Here is a 15,113-nt window from a genome sequence, read left to right on the forward strand (position 1 = left end):
TGGATGAAAACTGCATTTTCTAATTTATTTATTGTTTACGTTAAAGGAAGTGTTTTCTATACGGGCTATATAGGTTGTCGGACAGAAGGAAATCTGTAAATGGCAGTATTCAAGATGATGCGTAATATAACTAATGGATAAATGCTTGGAATTCAACTTTTAATCAAAGGAAGCTAAACTGTAGTATGCATTTCTATTTTAACTGGAAGATGACAGGTCCTGAAGGACAGAGCACTTGACGTCAGACAGATGGTTAATGAGAACTACATTACCCAGTTTAGAGATGACAGCTTCTTGCGCATACGCTATGGAAAACATTGATCCCAAAACATCGGGAGTTGTAGTTTCAACATTGCAAAGTCCAGTCTTTTCGAAATCGCATTTTAAGGGTGCTGCACTTCAATCCCCATAGTATCTTGCGCGTCTGTGTGGGCGCTGAGAGAGGGTTCGAGCTGTTATAGCTGGATGTATTGTTTTATATTGTAGTTGCAGTGAGCGGTGCAAACGGGGTGGTGGCAGTGGGAATACGTTTCATCTATAAACAGTACGTTCGTCAAAAAAGAGAATAGTGTAGTTATTTTAACCGTCGCCGGCAAACAGAGACGTGGCACGGAGCTTTTAGTTCGCATGTGTGTTTCGGCATCTTAAAGACCACAGAAGATTGCCAGTGCGCTGATTTCTGTCTCCGTGTTTTGCAATGAGGGCATGATGAAATCGTCCACTTTCGTTCTGATTAGTGCTGGCGGGGCTGTCGGTCTTGTTAAATCAGTATTTAAATCAGCCATTTTCACATGTGTTAATATTACTATGGTGCATGCACAAGTAGCTGGTATTCGTGTATCTATGGCGTGAGGATGCGTTTGGTTTTAGTCTTAAGTGCTACTCGCAAAAAACCGGGATAACAAAACAAGTAAATAAAATAACGACACCTTCGATATTATGATGTTCTGGGTTCTGCATGCTGTGGCGGCTTGGAAGAGCAGAGACTGAAGCGAAGAGAGGATCGTTTGAGGGATTATTGGAACGGACACGTTTTGAATTGAAAAGACCTACTCGCATGGATAAAAACTGTCACAAACTGAAGCGAAATGAACTGCAGCAGGGCAAGATTGCATGTTATGTTATTACAGCGGTCTTGCTAAGGATGAAATAAAAGAAGTGTGGTATAGATCGAGGAAGTTCGCCAGCGCTGGGGAATTTAGAGAGGGTCGATTGAACTGAAAACAAAACAAACAAACTTTGAAATTGTTAATAATAACGTTAAGGTGACATGTTGGTGGAAAACTCAGGTTAGAAAAGTTAGATTAATTTAAAAATATACAGTTAATCTATTTTTCACCCCACTGGCCTTTTTCTTACACATACATTTCAAAGGAACAATAATCTTGACTGTGTTATTACTAAAACAATGTTAATTACTATTTACACGCGAACATTTTTTTAACATATAATTTACTTTTAAAGTCGCCAGATAAGCGATTATTTTACATAAATCGTGAAATGATTGCATATACACTTATAAAGTATTCTTTTGAAATCCTTATTCACAGGGCATGCATAGGCATGCATTGAAAATGTTTACTTGTGACAGAGACACCTTTGTCTATTGAGGATCTCGACCGTTCAGCGGCGTTGTTTCTTCGGTTGGAGGGCAGTCATCGCTAGTCTATGAGTGTTTACATAACCAGCTGTTAGGGTTGCAGTTTCCGCATTTCGTCTCGGCGCAGCGGCAGTGTGCTGGGGTTTGCTGATTGATGCTTCCCGGAGGTGGTGGGCCCATGAAAGACTGCGAGTACAGTCAGATAATTACTCGCAGCTCGTCGACCATGGAGTCCGCACACACAAGCAACACTCCCAGGAGGAAATGGGAAGTTTTCCCCGGCAGGAACAAATTTTTCTGCAATGGAAGGATTATAATGGCTCGACAGACCGGCGTCTTTTATTTCACCCTGGTTCTGATTGTGGTCACCAGCGGACTGTTCTTCGCTTTTGAGTAAGTGTTTTTGTTTGTTAGATTATACTCTGCTTCCGCCTCTCCCCATGCTTCGGACGTATTGTAGTTTACCCCATCCATGTCAGGTCAGGATTGTGTTACCAAATTAGCATGGTTTAGGTTACCTGTATACAGTTATATCAGGGACCGTGGTCACTGGCTCTAGTATAATTGCGGCTTCTTAACTTACGTACGTATTTATATTTTACTCTTTGTAAAATATGGTAAGATTTTGCGGACGATTTTCGTTAGCTAAAAAAACTGACAAAGGAGACATGACTACAGTACATATACTGTAGGTGTGGCTTTATGAAATAGCTTTTCTGTTTTCTACACAAATCGGAAAGGCAAAGTTATGCAAGTTCTTTTACATTGTGTTGGTAAATCGATACAGTGCAGAAAATATATAATGAGAAGAGCTTGCGTCTGGCTACAAAGTGGCACACTGACACTGAGAGGAGTGGGTAAAGAAATACATACACATGTTCGTGCAGTGTCCACGCTGAACAGGGACATTTCCCGGACAGTAATCTCGAGCTGCCACATACTTTTTCATGGTCAGAATCGACACGTGTGTGAAATAGGAACCGTTTTCATGGAGCGGCTCATCCCCTCCACGGTCAGCTCATCGCAGTACTGTAGTGTGAACTCCTCCTGTCAACAACAAACAGCAAAGCACAAGGCATCCTTACACAAACCATTCTGCCCTGTCATTGGTCTGGAGTAACTGTCTGGACTAGTGTATAGGCCTATAGGTAGAGTGTGAGTATTCAAGAGGCATCACTTTCTTTTGCTCCACATGTTCTACAAATCTTTATTACTGCAGCTGCACATCTAGAAGAGCCTGGCTATTATATTGGGTTCTGTGTTTAGTACCTGAGGATGGTGGGGACAGTGTTGCATTATAATGTACTACAATCTCCTGTTGTTTTGACACCCCATACACCGTGTCCAAGTAAGAAGCTTGTGGTGCTGTAACCCTTACCATGTCAATGACAGTTTGAATCGGGCTGGAACAGACACTAATGTCACGATAGGATTTGCAGGTGGTAATACCATACCAATCACGATACAGGTGTTGGTTTTGACTGCTACTTGTGTGATGCATAATAAGATCAAATTATCATTTGCTGATGGACTATTGTGTTAGGGGAGAGTATGTATTCCAGCCAGCTGTGAAACACAGTTATTCTTCAAGAACCACTCGGTGAACCACAGTGCGTTGCTGTGCTATGCACAATGAATCATTACAGTGCGTTGTTGTGCTATACACAATGAATCATTACAGTGCGTTGTTGTGCTATACACAATGAATCATTGGTGTGTTATGTTGTGCTATACACAGTGAATCATTAGTGTGTTATGTTGTGCTATGCACAATGAATCATTACAGTGCATTGTTGTGCTATACACAATTAATCATTACAGTGCGTTGTTGTGCTGTACACAATGAATCATTACAGTGCGTGTGTTGTGCTATACACAATGAGTCATTAGTGTGTTATGTTGTGCTATACACAATGAATCATTAGTGCGTTGTTGTGCTATACACAATGAGTCATTAGTGTGTTATGTTGTGCTATACACAATGAATCATTAGTGCGTTGTTGTGCTATACACAATGAGTCATTAGTGTGTTATGTTGTGCTATACACAATGAATCATTAGTGCGTTGTTGTGCTATACACAATGAATCACTACAGTGCGTTGCTGTGCTATACACAGTGAATCATTAGTGCGTTGTTGTGCTATACACAATGAATCACTACAGTGTGTTATGCTGTGCTATACACAATGAATCATTACAGTGCGTTGTTGTGCTATACACAATGAATCACTACAGTGTGTTAATTTGTGCTATACACAATGAATCATTAGTGTGTTATGCTGTGCTATACACAATGAATTGTTACACCCCTAGCTTTGACATGGTGTCTGCTGTGTTTACAGTTGTACAGTATCCATATAATAAACATCAGGGGCTAGTTTCATAAAGCACTTCTAGGTAGCAGTCTGATAAATCCAATTCACTTCCATAACTAGTGGATTTCTACTAAACTCTATGGTTATATCTTGAAATCCTGTTTTGTGAAACAGCTAGAAATAAGATAGCTTACTAGCTAGAATCCTGCTAAGTGCTCCTGTAGCAGTGCTCTGTGAAGCTGTTCCCTGGTTTCTATCAATAGCTTGCTAGCTAGAATCCTGCTAAGTGCTCCTGTAGCAGTGCTCTATGAAGCTGTTCCCTGGTTTCTATCAATAGCTTGCTAGCGAGGAGTCTGCTAAGTGCTCCTGTAGCAGTGCTCTGTGAAGCTGTTCCCTGGTTTTTATCAATAGCTTGCTAGCGAGGAGTCTGCTAAGTGCCCCTGTAGCAGTGCTCTGTGAAGCTGTTCCCTGGTTTCTATCAATAGCTTGCTAGCGAGGAGTCTGCTAAGTGCCCCTGTAGCAGTGCTCTGTGAAGCTGTTCCCTGGTTTCTATCAATAGCTTGCTAGCGAGGAGTCTGCTAAGTGCTCCTGTAGCAGTGCTCTGTGAAGCTGTTCCCTGGTTTCTATCAATAGCTTGCTAGCGAGGAGTCTGCTAAGTGCTCCTGTAGCAGTGCTCTGTGAAGCTGTTCCCTGGTTTCTATCAATAGCTTGCTAGCGAGGAGTCTGCTAAGTGCTCCTGTAGCAGTGCTCTGTGAAGCTGTTCCCTGGTTTCTATCAATAGCTTGCTAGCGAGGAGTCTGCTAAGTGCTCCTGTAGCAGTGCTCTGTGAAGCTGTTCCCTGGTTTCTATCAATAGCTTGCTAGCGAGGAGTCTGCTAAGTGCTCCTGTAGCAGTGCTCTGTGAAGCTGTTCCCTGGTTTCTATCAATAGCTTGCTAGCGAGGAGTCTGCTAAGTGCTCCTGTAGCAGTGCTCTGTGAAGCTGTTCCCTGGTTTCTATCAATAGCTTGCTAGCGAGGAGTCTGCTAAGTGCTCCTGTAGCAGTGCTCTGTGAAGCTGTTCCCTGGTTTCTATCAATAGCTTGCTAGCTAGAATCCTGCTAAGTGCTCCTGTAGCAGTGCTCTGTGAAGCTGTTCCCTGGTTTCTATCAATAGCTTGCTAGCGAGGAGTCTGCTAAGTGCTCCTGTAGCAGTGCTCTGTGAAGCTGTTCCCTGGTTTCTATCAATAGCTTGCTAGCGAGGAGTCTGCTAAGTGCTCCTGTAGCAGTGCTCTGTGAAGCTGTTCCCTGGTTTCTATCAATAGCTTGCTAGCGAGGAGTCTGCTAAGTGCTCCTGTAGCAGTGCTCTGTGAAGCTGTTCCCTGGTTTCTATCAATAGCTTGCTAGCGAGGAGTCTGCTAAGTGCTCCTGTAGCAGTGCTCTGTGAAGCTGTTCCCTGGTTTCTATCAATAGCTTGCTAGCGAGGAGTCTGCTAAGTGCTCCTGTAGCAGTGCTCTGTGAAGCTGTTCCCTGGTTTCTATTAGCTTGCTAGCGAGGAGTCTGCTAAGTGCTCCTGTAGCAGTGCTCTGTGAAGCTGTTCCCTGGTTTCTATCATGCTCTCTGTCATCTCATATGGACATCCTAGAATTAAAGCTAAAGCTAAGGTTTGTTTACTTTTTGCTGTCTAAAACTTTAATAGAGGCCCAAAAACTGCTGTGTTGATCCTATGTTTTTTATCTAGGTTAATCTCACATACCACACAGAGCTCTCTTTTCATTTGCCATTTTTTTTAAGCTGTCGCGCAAATTCTGGTGAGGCAGTAAATAAGTGCAAGGTATTTTTGTCATCTGTAGTGAATATGAACATCTGATTATTGATTATAACACTGAAATGATTACACTGTGATTTATATAGTATTGATTATAACACTATAAAATGGCTTGGATAAATTATCTGCTGTGATTGGCTGAACAAGAGCACATGATCGTGCAGTAATAATTGTCTTACCGCACGGCTATGACATCATAGACCAACTTACTTACCTGATCTAATAATATTACTATGCCTTTAATAGTAACAATTATCTAAACAGTGTTTCTGTGGGTAAAAATGTCAACATACAACTGAAACAGCATTTCAATCACTCGACAGTCTGTTTTTTTTCATCTCTGTCATTAAGGATTACAGAAAAATTGGCAAATATACTGTGGTATTTATTTAGTCAGAGAACAGAACAAAGAAAATTATGAGGCAAGCAGTAGCAGTAACACTACAAAAGCCATCTGAGTTATCACCGAGCAAATCTCATTCAGTAGGTAATATACTGTGTGTGCAGCAGCTGCATCTACTTATTAAACTAAATATCACCTTATAAAACTGAGTAGCGAGTATGCAATATTTAAACTCAATACAACCAATACATCTCACCACTACCCTCCGATTTCAAAACGTATTTAAAACAATTCAGATCTCTCCTGCTGTCTGCTGACACTGGTTTACAATCCAGGGAAATTATACCGGTTGCCAGCATCGGTGTGAAAACAGCCACAGAAATTATTAGTCTGCTTCTCTGAAGACTGCAAACCCTGAATAGGATCATTTCTTACAAAAAACCCCCAAACACTTGGAACCCCTCCCTCGAGTGCCAGTGCAGGGTTGGGCTGTTCCTTGAATCCTCCCTCAGAAGAGGGAAATCAGTCTGCTTTCAATTCACAAATGCCATTTCATCTCGAAAAAATGTTACTATAAATGGCAATGTTCAAAGTAATGATTATGGCAAATAAAGTATAAAATATGTTACAATCGCACAATCTTCGGGGACTATTTTTTTCTCAGTGGAAGGATACATAATATATTTCTTATTTTTTTCCTTAAAAAAGCCAGTTAGTGTAATTATTTTCAATTTTTTTTGTTGATACTTTATAAGCAAAATAACCCACTCCAGGATGTGCGGCAAGACAATTCTTACCACACTTCCTGGGTGGTTGAACGCCACCCTTATCTTACCGCTCACACTGTTGTGGGTTATTTCTTATATATTTACACTGATGTACAGTGCCTATAGAAAGTCTACACCCCCTTTCAAGATTTTCACCGTTTTTTGCCTTATAGCCTGGAATAAAAATGCATTAACATTATTTTTTCATTTATCTGCACATTCTACCCCACAACTTCGAAGTGACAAAATATTCTAGAAATTTGTAGAAAATTAATTAAAAATAAAAACTGAAATAGCTTGGTTGGATAAGTGTCCACCCCCCCCGGTAATAGCAATCCTAAATTTGCTCAGGTGTAACCAGTCGCCTTCAAAACCACACACCAAGTTAAGTTGCCTCCACCTGTGTTAAATTGTAGTGATTCACATGATTTCAGGATAAATTCAGCAGTTCCAGTAGGTTCCCTCTGCTGGGTAGTGCATTTCAAAGCAAAGACTCAAGTATGCAAAAAAAAAAATCACTCGGGAGATTCTGTAGCCGTGTGGCAAAAAGTTTTGTGGTCTGACGAAACTAAAATGGAACTTTTTGGCCTAAATGCAAAGCGTTGTGTTTGGCGCAAAGCCAACACAGCGCATCACCCAAAGAACACCATCCCTACTGTGAAGCATGGTGGTGGCAGCATCATGTTATGGGGATGTTTCTCATCAGCAGGGACTGGGGAACTTGTCAGGATAGAAGGGAAAATGAATGGCGCAAAGTACAGAGAAGTCCTTGAGGAAAACCTGCTGCCCTCTGCAAGAAAGCTGAAACTGGGACGGAAGTTCACCTTTCAGCATGACAACGACCCAAAGCCCTACCCTTATCATGCCATGTGACAGGACAGGGAGCAGGCTGGCAGTCTGCGGGCACATGGCTCCAGTGCTTAAGGGACATTCTCGTGTTGATTCTTGTGTGCAATCTCCCGAATCATGTTCAGCTGGAATTCTGTGGTTTGTTTAGTGCATTCTTCCATTGAACCCTCTGTGGACTGCATGTAGGAAGCTGGCTTAGTTGACCGTTAATTTGTTTACATTCCCAGGGGTAGTGTTTGACGATGGGACACAAACTTCCTCTCCCTTTGATGCATTCTTGCCATTGAAGGCATACAAAGTGCCCTCCTCGTCCTCCACCCAAATCCTGTTTTGAATGTCAGTCACAAATGCAACTTTCTGTCAAGCATGAACATCCCTGCAGCTTCCCATGTGAAACTCGTTTCTTATTTGAAAACCACCAAAGACTGCCTTCGTACTGCAGCATTGATGTCTTGGAGTGTATTGCTTCAGCAGTAGGATGTTATGTGATCACCTCTGTTACAGTATATTCAAGGAAGCAAAAGATGCATTTATTTTACAGGAAACTCTTGAAATGATACTGTCTAGAACCTGCTCAGTAATTTAAGTGCAGGGCCCTTACCACGGTGAGAGAAGAGAGTTCCAGTTGCTACAAAGTAATAGAGTAAGAACACAAATCGAACGCATCCCTTCTGCAGAATGAAAAGATCAAAGATCAATGAAATGCATTTAGAAGTGGACTTATGAGATACAAACTAAAGAAATTCAAGAGAGATACGTTGGACTATAAAGATAACAAAATATATTCCTGGCTGTCTGATAAAACAAGAGAAGTGGTAAGAATAAGAAAGCAGAGATGCACTCCTACCCAGAAAATGTGAAATCCAATTTGTCAAGTAAGACTCTTTTAACAATCAAACATCAATATTGAAAATGTGTTGCTAAATTTGAACTCTACATTTTTTCGTAATGTAGAACTGAGATGTTTCTGTACAACAAGTAGTACAGCAACTGCTGATAAAGTACATTTATGCCCCAAGTTATGAATTCCTCTGTTTACACATATTTGCAGACTTGTAGAAAGAGATGTTGATGAAGTTATCCTAAAGTCAAAGTCCACAGTTCCACAGTTATAAGATACATAGAAATTTGAATATGGAAGAACAAGGGGCGTTAAAAGATTTGAGTGATAACAGCATCATTATTAAACCTGCTGACAAGGGAGGGGCAATTACAAGGTGCTGAGGTATATAGGAGAGAAATGTATACCATTTTTCAGATACAGTCTTATATAAGAAATGAGATGGTGGTCCAACGCTCCATTTCAAGAGGGAGATTGACATTTTGAAGATGAGTTTATCAAATGATTGGGTGACGGACAAGGAACAAACATTTCTGATAAATAATCATCCTATTCGACTTATCTGTACTTTAACAAAAATTCACAAATCTCTTGAAAATCCTCCAGGGCGACCGATTGTAGCGGGTGTTGGCTCACTTACTGAGAATATCTCTAGGTTTGTAGATTACCACATAAAACCATTTGTGGAATAACTTCCTTCCCATGTAAAGAACACTTCTGATGCTTTAAATACATTGAGAGATGTGTCTTCTTTAGATACAGAGCAGTGGTTTGTTGTGTTGGATGTCTGAATACATTGAGAGATGTGTCTTCTTTAGATACAGAGCAGTGGTTTGTTGTGTTGGGTGTCTGAATACATTGAGAGATGTGTCTTCTTTAGATACAGAGCAGTGGTTTGTTGTGTTGGATGTCTGAATACATTGAGAGATGTGTCTTCTTTAGATACAGAGCAGTGGTTTGTTGTGTTGGGTGTCTGAATACATTGAGAGATGTGTCTTTAGATACAGAGCAGTGGTTTGTTGTGTTGGATGTCTGAATACATTGAGAGATGTGTCTTCTTTAGATACAGAGCAGTGGTTTGTTGTGTTGGGTGTCTGAATACATTGAGAGATGTGTCTTCTTTAGATACAGAGCAGTGGTTTGTTGTGTTGGGTGTCTGAATACATTGAGAGATGTGTCTTCTTTAGATACAGAGCAGTGGTTTGTTGTGTTGGGTGTCTGAATACATTGAGAGATGTGTCTTCTTTAGATACAGAGCAGTGGTTTGTTGTGTTGGGTGTCTGAATACATTGAGAGATGTGTCTTCTTTAGATACAGAGCAGTGGTTTGTTGTGTTGGGTGTCTGAATACATTGAGAGATGTGTCTTCTTTAGATACAGAGCAGTGGTTTGTTGTGTTGGGTGTCTGAATACATTGAGAGATGTGTCTTCTTTAGATACAGAGCAGTGGTTTGTTGTGTTGGGTGTCTGAATACATTGAGAGATGTGTCTTCTTTAGATACAGAGCAGTGGTTTGTTGTGTTGGGTGTCTGAATACATTGAGAGATGTGTCTTCTTTAGATACAGAGCAGTGGTTTGTTGTGTTGGGTGTCTGAATACATTGAGAGATGTGTCTTCTTTAGATACAGAGCAGTGGTTTGTTGTGTTAGGTGTCTGAATACATTGAGAGATGTGTCTTCTTTAGATACAGAGCAGTGGTTTGTTGTGTTGGATACATTGTCTTCTTTAGATACAGAGCAGTGGTTTGTTGTGTTGGGTGTCTGTACATTGAGAGATGTGTCTTCTTTAGATACAGAGCAGTGGTTTGTTGTGTTGGGTGTCTGAATACATTGAGAGATGTGTCTTCTTTAGATACAGAGCAGTGGTTTGTTGTGTTATGTCTGAATACATTGAGAGATGTGTCTTCTTTAGATACAGAGCAGTGGTTTGTTGTGTTACTGAATACATTGAGAGATGTGTCTTCTTTAGATACAGAGCAGTGGTTTGTTGTGTTGGGTGTCTGAATACATTGAGAGATGTGTCTTCTTTAGATACAGAGCAGTGGTTTGTTGTGTTGGGTGTCTGAATACATTGAGAGATGTGTCTTCTTTAGATACAGAGCAGTGGTTTGTTGTGTTGGGTGTCTGAATACATTGAGAGATGTGTCTTCTTTAGATACAGAGCAGTGGTTTGTTGTGTTAGGTGTCTGAATACATTGAGAGATGTGTCTTCTTTAGATACAGCGCAGTGGTTTGTTGTGTTAGATGTCTGAATACATTGAGAGATGTGTCTTCTTTAGATACAGAGCAGTGGTTTGTTGTGTTAGATGTCTGAATACATTGAGAGATGTGTCTTCTTTAGATACAGAGCAGTGGTTTGTTGTGTTAGATGTCTGAATACATTGAGAGATGTGTCTTCTTTAGATACAGCGCAGTGGTTTGTTGTGTTGTGGCTCTGAATACATTGAGAGATGTGTCTTCTTTAGATACAGAGCAGTGGTTTGTTGTGTTAGATGTCTGAATACATTGAGAGATGTGTCTTCTTTAGATACAGCGCAGTGGTTTGTTTCGTTGGACGTCTCAAGCTTATATACAAATGTTCCAAATGAGCTTGGTATTGAAGCATTACAATATTTATCTAAGAGAGAGAGGGATGATCCACCAAGTGATTATTTGATACAACTTGCCAAATTGATACTATGTAAAAATTATTTTCTATTTGAACAGAATTACTACAAATTCAAGGTACAGCTATGGGGTCAACTATAGCACCTAATTATGCAGATTTGTTTATTGGAAGTTTGAAAATGACTGTATGGAACAAGCACCCTTTTAAACATTCTGTATTATTTTGGGGACACTATATAGATGACATTGCCTCATTTGTTGTGGCTCAGAAACAAAGAGGACAGAAATAATCTTTTAAAACCAAAAAATGAAATAAGAAAACTTTCTGTTTTTTTTTTTTTTTTTTTTTTTTTTTTACTACATTTGATCTACTTAGTACAGATATACACACTATTGTTAGCAAACATTGGCATATTTTGGAATCGGATAACTCTTTGGCAGCTTCCTTTCGAAATCCCCCCCTTTTTTCTTATAAAAGAGGCGCGACTTGAGAGACTCTGTGGTACAAGTGGATGATTATACTACTTCAGATCCATTCCACCTGGCTGTTTTCCATGTCAACAATATGCTTTGTGCAGTAATATATTGAAAACAACAACAATTACACATCCAGCTTCTGGAAAAAGATTTTCAATTCAAAATGGCATCACGTGTAATGGCACCCATGTGGTTTACTTATTATCATCTCCATGTAGTAATGGGTATGCTGGTAAAATGTCTTGCCAATTGAAAGTTCATCTTAGCGGCACAAAAGCTCAATACGATGTAAGGATCAAAAATCTCCAGTTGCTAAACATTTTGATGACTTTAAACATAATATATATTCCTTACGATGTGTGGATATTGAAAAGCTATTAGTAGGTAGAAGAGGTGGTGATGTTAATAAGAAGCCCGGGAATCTTTCTGGATACAAACCCTAATTACATGACACCTAATGGTATGAATGAGGAGTTCCATTGAACTTCCTTTTTGGGTTGATTAGTGTGAAAGATATAATATGCTGATGGTTTAAATCATTGTTGTAATCAATTGTGTTTTTCCCTGAAATGATTTGATTGTTAATTGGACACACCAGTATCCAATCATGTTGACAACTGTATTAAGTGTGGTGATTGTTTGCTTTCTTTTAAACAGTGAAAATGGCTTTTTGTGAGTCGAAACATGCCTGTTGTTTTTGTTCTCTGTTTTTTACTAATAAATATGAATTAACTAGAATAACGTAATGTTGTATTTCTTTGTGTGCGGGTCCATATTTTTGCATCCCATGCAATGTTCTGAAATGATATTGTATATAACCTGCTCAGTGCTGTAGTGCAGGGTCACATGCAATGTTCTGAAATGATATTGTATATAACCTGCTCAGTGCTGTAGTGCAGGGTCACATGCAATGTTCTGGAATGATATTGTATATAACCTGCTCGGTGCTGTAGTGCAGGGTCACATGCAATGTTCTGAAATGATATTGTATATAACCTGCTCGGTGCTGTAGTGCAGGGTCACATGCAATGTTCTGGAATGATATTGTATATAACCTGCTCGGTGCTGTAGTGCAGGGTCACATGCAATGTTCTGAAATGATATTGTATATAACCTGCTCAGTGCTGTAGTGCAGGGTCACATGCAATGTTCTGAAATGATATTGTATATAACCTGCTCGGTGCTGTAGTGCAGGGTCACATGCAATGTTCTGGAATGATATTGTATATAACCTGCTCGGTGCTGTAGTGCAGGGTCACATGCAATGTTCTGAAATGATATTGTATATAACCTGCTCGGTGCTGTAGTGCAGGGTCACATGCAATGTTCTGAAATGATATTGTATATAACCTGCTCGGTGCTGTAGTGCAGGGTCACATGCAATGTTCTGAAATGATATTGTATATAACCTGCTCAGTGCTGTAGTGCAGGGTCACATGCAATGTTCTGGAATGATATTGTATATAACCTGCTCGGTGCTGTAGTGCAGGGTCACATGCAATGTTCTGGAATGATATTGTATATAACCTGCTCGGTGCTGTAGTGCAGGGTCACATGCAATGTTCTGGAATGATATTGTATATAACCTGCTCAGTGCTGTAGTGCAGGGTCACATGCAATGTTCTGGAATGATATTGTATATAACCTGCTCGGTGCTGTAGTGCAGGGTCACATGCAATGTTCTGGAATGATATTGTATATAACCTGCTCGGTGCTGTAGTGCAGGGTCACATGTAATGTTCTGGAATGATATTGTATATAACCTGCTCAGTGCTGTAGTGCAGGGTCACATGCAATGTTCTGGAATGATATTGTATATAACCTGCTCGGTGCTGTAGTGCAGGGTCACATGCAATGTTCTGGAATGATATTGTATATAACCTGCTCAGTGCTGTAGTGCAGGGTCACATGCAATGTTCTGGAATGATATTGTATATAACCTGCTCAGTGCTGTAGTGCAGGGTCACATGCAATGTTCTGGAATGATATTGTATATAACCTGCTCGGTGCTGTAGTGCAGGGTCACATGCAATGTTCTGGAATGATATTGTATATAACCTGCTCGGTGCTGTAGTGCAGGGTCACATGAAATCCTGGTTTATGCATGTTGTTGTTCTGGGTTATGAGAAGCTTAGTGCTTGAAGTGCAGCAGCTCCAGGCTGCAAGGGAAGGAAGGTGAGGCCTGTTTGCGGCTCTAATGCATGTCTTGAAAATGCTGCCCTTTTTTGCAGTTTTATGTAGAGACACTGGTAGGGTAAAAGTATTAGTTGTTGTCGTAGTATAATTCTAACTGAAACATAAAGAAATTTTAATGAAAATAGTAATATTGTTGTAAAAAAAGAATTTGAAAGTAACTGAAACAGGAGGTACTTGAAATTTACCCTTGGAAGGTGTGAAATTAGTGATCCCATAGCAGAGTACTAGCCATGCAGGAATGCAGGTTGTTGTACAGTAAGAGAACAGTAACAGGCAGCCTCCATACATGCCGTAGAGAATGTGGAGTAGCCACCTCGCTCTGGGGACCAGGGAGTTTCTACTGTGTGCACTCATTCACTTTATTAGTTATTTTATATTGTATCTATTTTATTACCTTATTTTTCTTTGTTAAACAAACCCCCTGAATTTCATAAACATGAGCGCTTCCCATTCTTAAATGAGCTGTTACTGAAATATTTGAGTTTTTTCCTCACATGAATGTTTCAATGGTGCTTCACTTTCTCAGGTTGTACATCTCAATATAGTCCCATTGAGAGGGCTGTTCATATGAACTGGTCATCTTTTGAGTTTTAATGAAGACATTTTAACACCATCAGTTATCTGCACATTTTATGGCAATACAGGATTTTCTAACAAAAAATCTGCAGTTTTTGTCCACATATTGAATGAGTACAGTATGTTGCCATAGCAACGGTCTCACTCCATGCAGCTGATGGGTTGTGTCCATGGAAACAGGAGAGGAGCACACTTGCTGATAATTTCAATTTGTTTCTGCTTTACAGGAGGTGTTTAATCTGATTGATATGGAAATATTTAAATGTTGCATTTACAACTTAATTTGAATATTTGATTTCATCCTTTCGCCCAATTCTTGTGATCAGGAAATGGCTTGAGAATGCACTGCTGCTGAGCAGTCCTCTCCTGTTATGAAACACTTTGGAATTGTCACGCAGTCACTTGTGAACAGATGTGTGATGTCACCAGGGCTGTAGTAGATGAGTGCAGTAAGGGAGGGTTCCCATGTATTCCCACCCTCTGGTTTGGGGTAACCCTCTCTGTGTATTAGGCGCTCCGGTTTCTAAAGTGAAAGTTTGCTGATGTTTTCCTCTCTGTGATTCAGTTCGTTAACACTGATGGTAGAGTTCTGCTCTACTGCACTGTTCTAAGGTGATGGCTTGTTATATAGTATTACAGTAGCTCACGTGGAGCGCAGAGATGTGGGCGCTGTGTGAACAGTGGTCCGACATCATCGACCTCCGTCATTCATACAGCGGCTACATAAGGGTGGGAGACCAA

General features: G+C 40.3%; 1 protein-coding gene across 2 annotated transcripts in view; it reads left to right on the forward strand.

Annotated features, from left to right (window-relative positions):
- Positions 1 to 412: 412 nt before the first annotated feature.
- Positions 413 to 15,113, forward strand: part of zdhhc14 (zinc finger DHHC-type palmitoyltransferase 14) — a 49,412-nt gene continuing 34,711 nt past the window's right edge. The window contains exon 1 of one of the 2 annotated variants that reach the window (XM_041253814.1): positions 413 to 1,993. In XM_041253814.1, coding sequence (XP_041109748.1) covers positions 1,755 to 1,993 — 239 coding nt within the window. In that variant the 5' untranslated portion in view covers positions 413 to 1,754. The remainder of the gene's footprint in view (positions 1,994 to 15,113) is intronic. The other variant, XM_041253813.1, reaches the window with a different exon arrangement.

Source organism: Polyodon spathula, chromosome 6, assembly GCF_017654505.1.
Source record: "Polyodon spathula isolate WHYD16114869_AA chromosome 6, ASM1765450v1, whole genome shotgun sequence".
Taxonomy (NCBI): Eukaryota; Metazoa; Chordata; class Actinopteri; order Acipenseriformes; family Polyodontidae; genus Polyodon; species Polyodon spathula.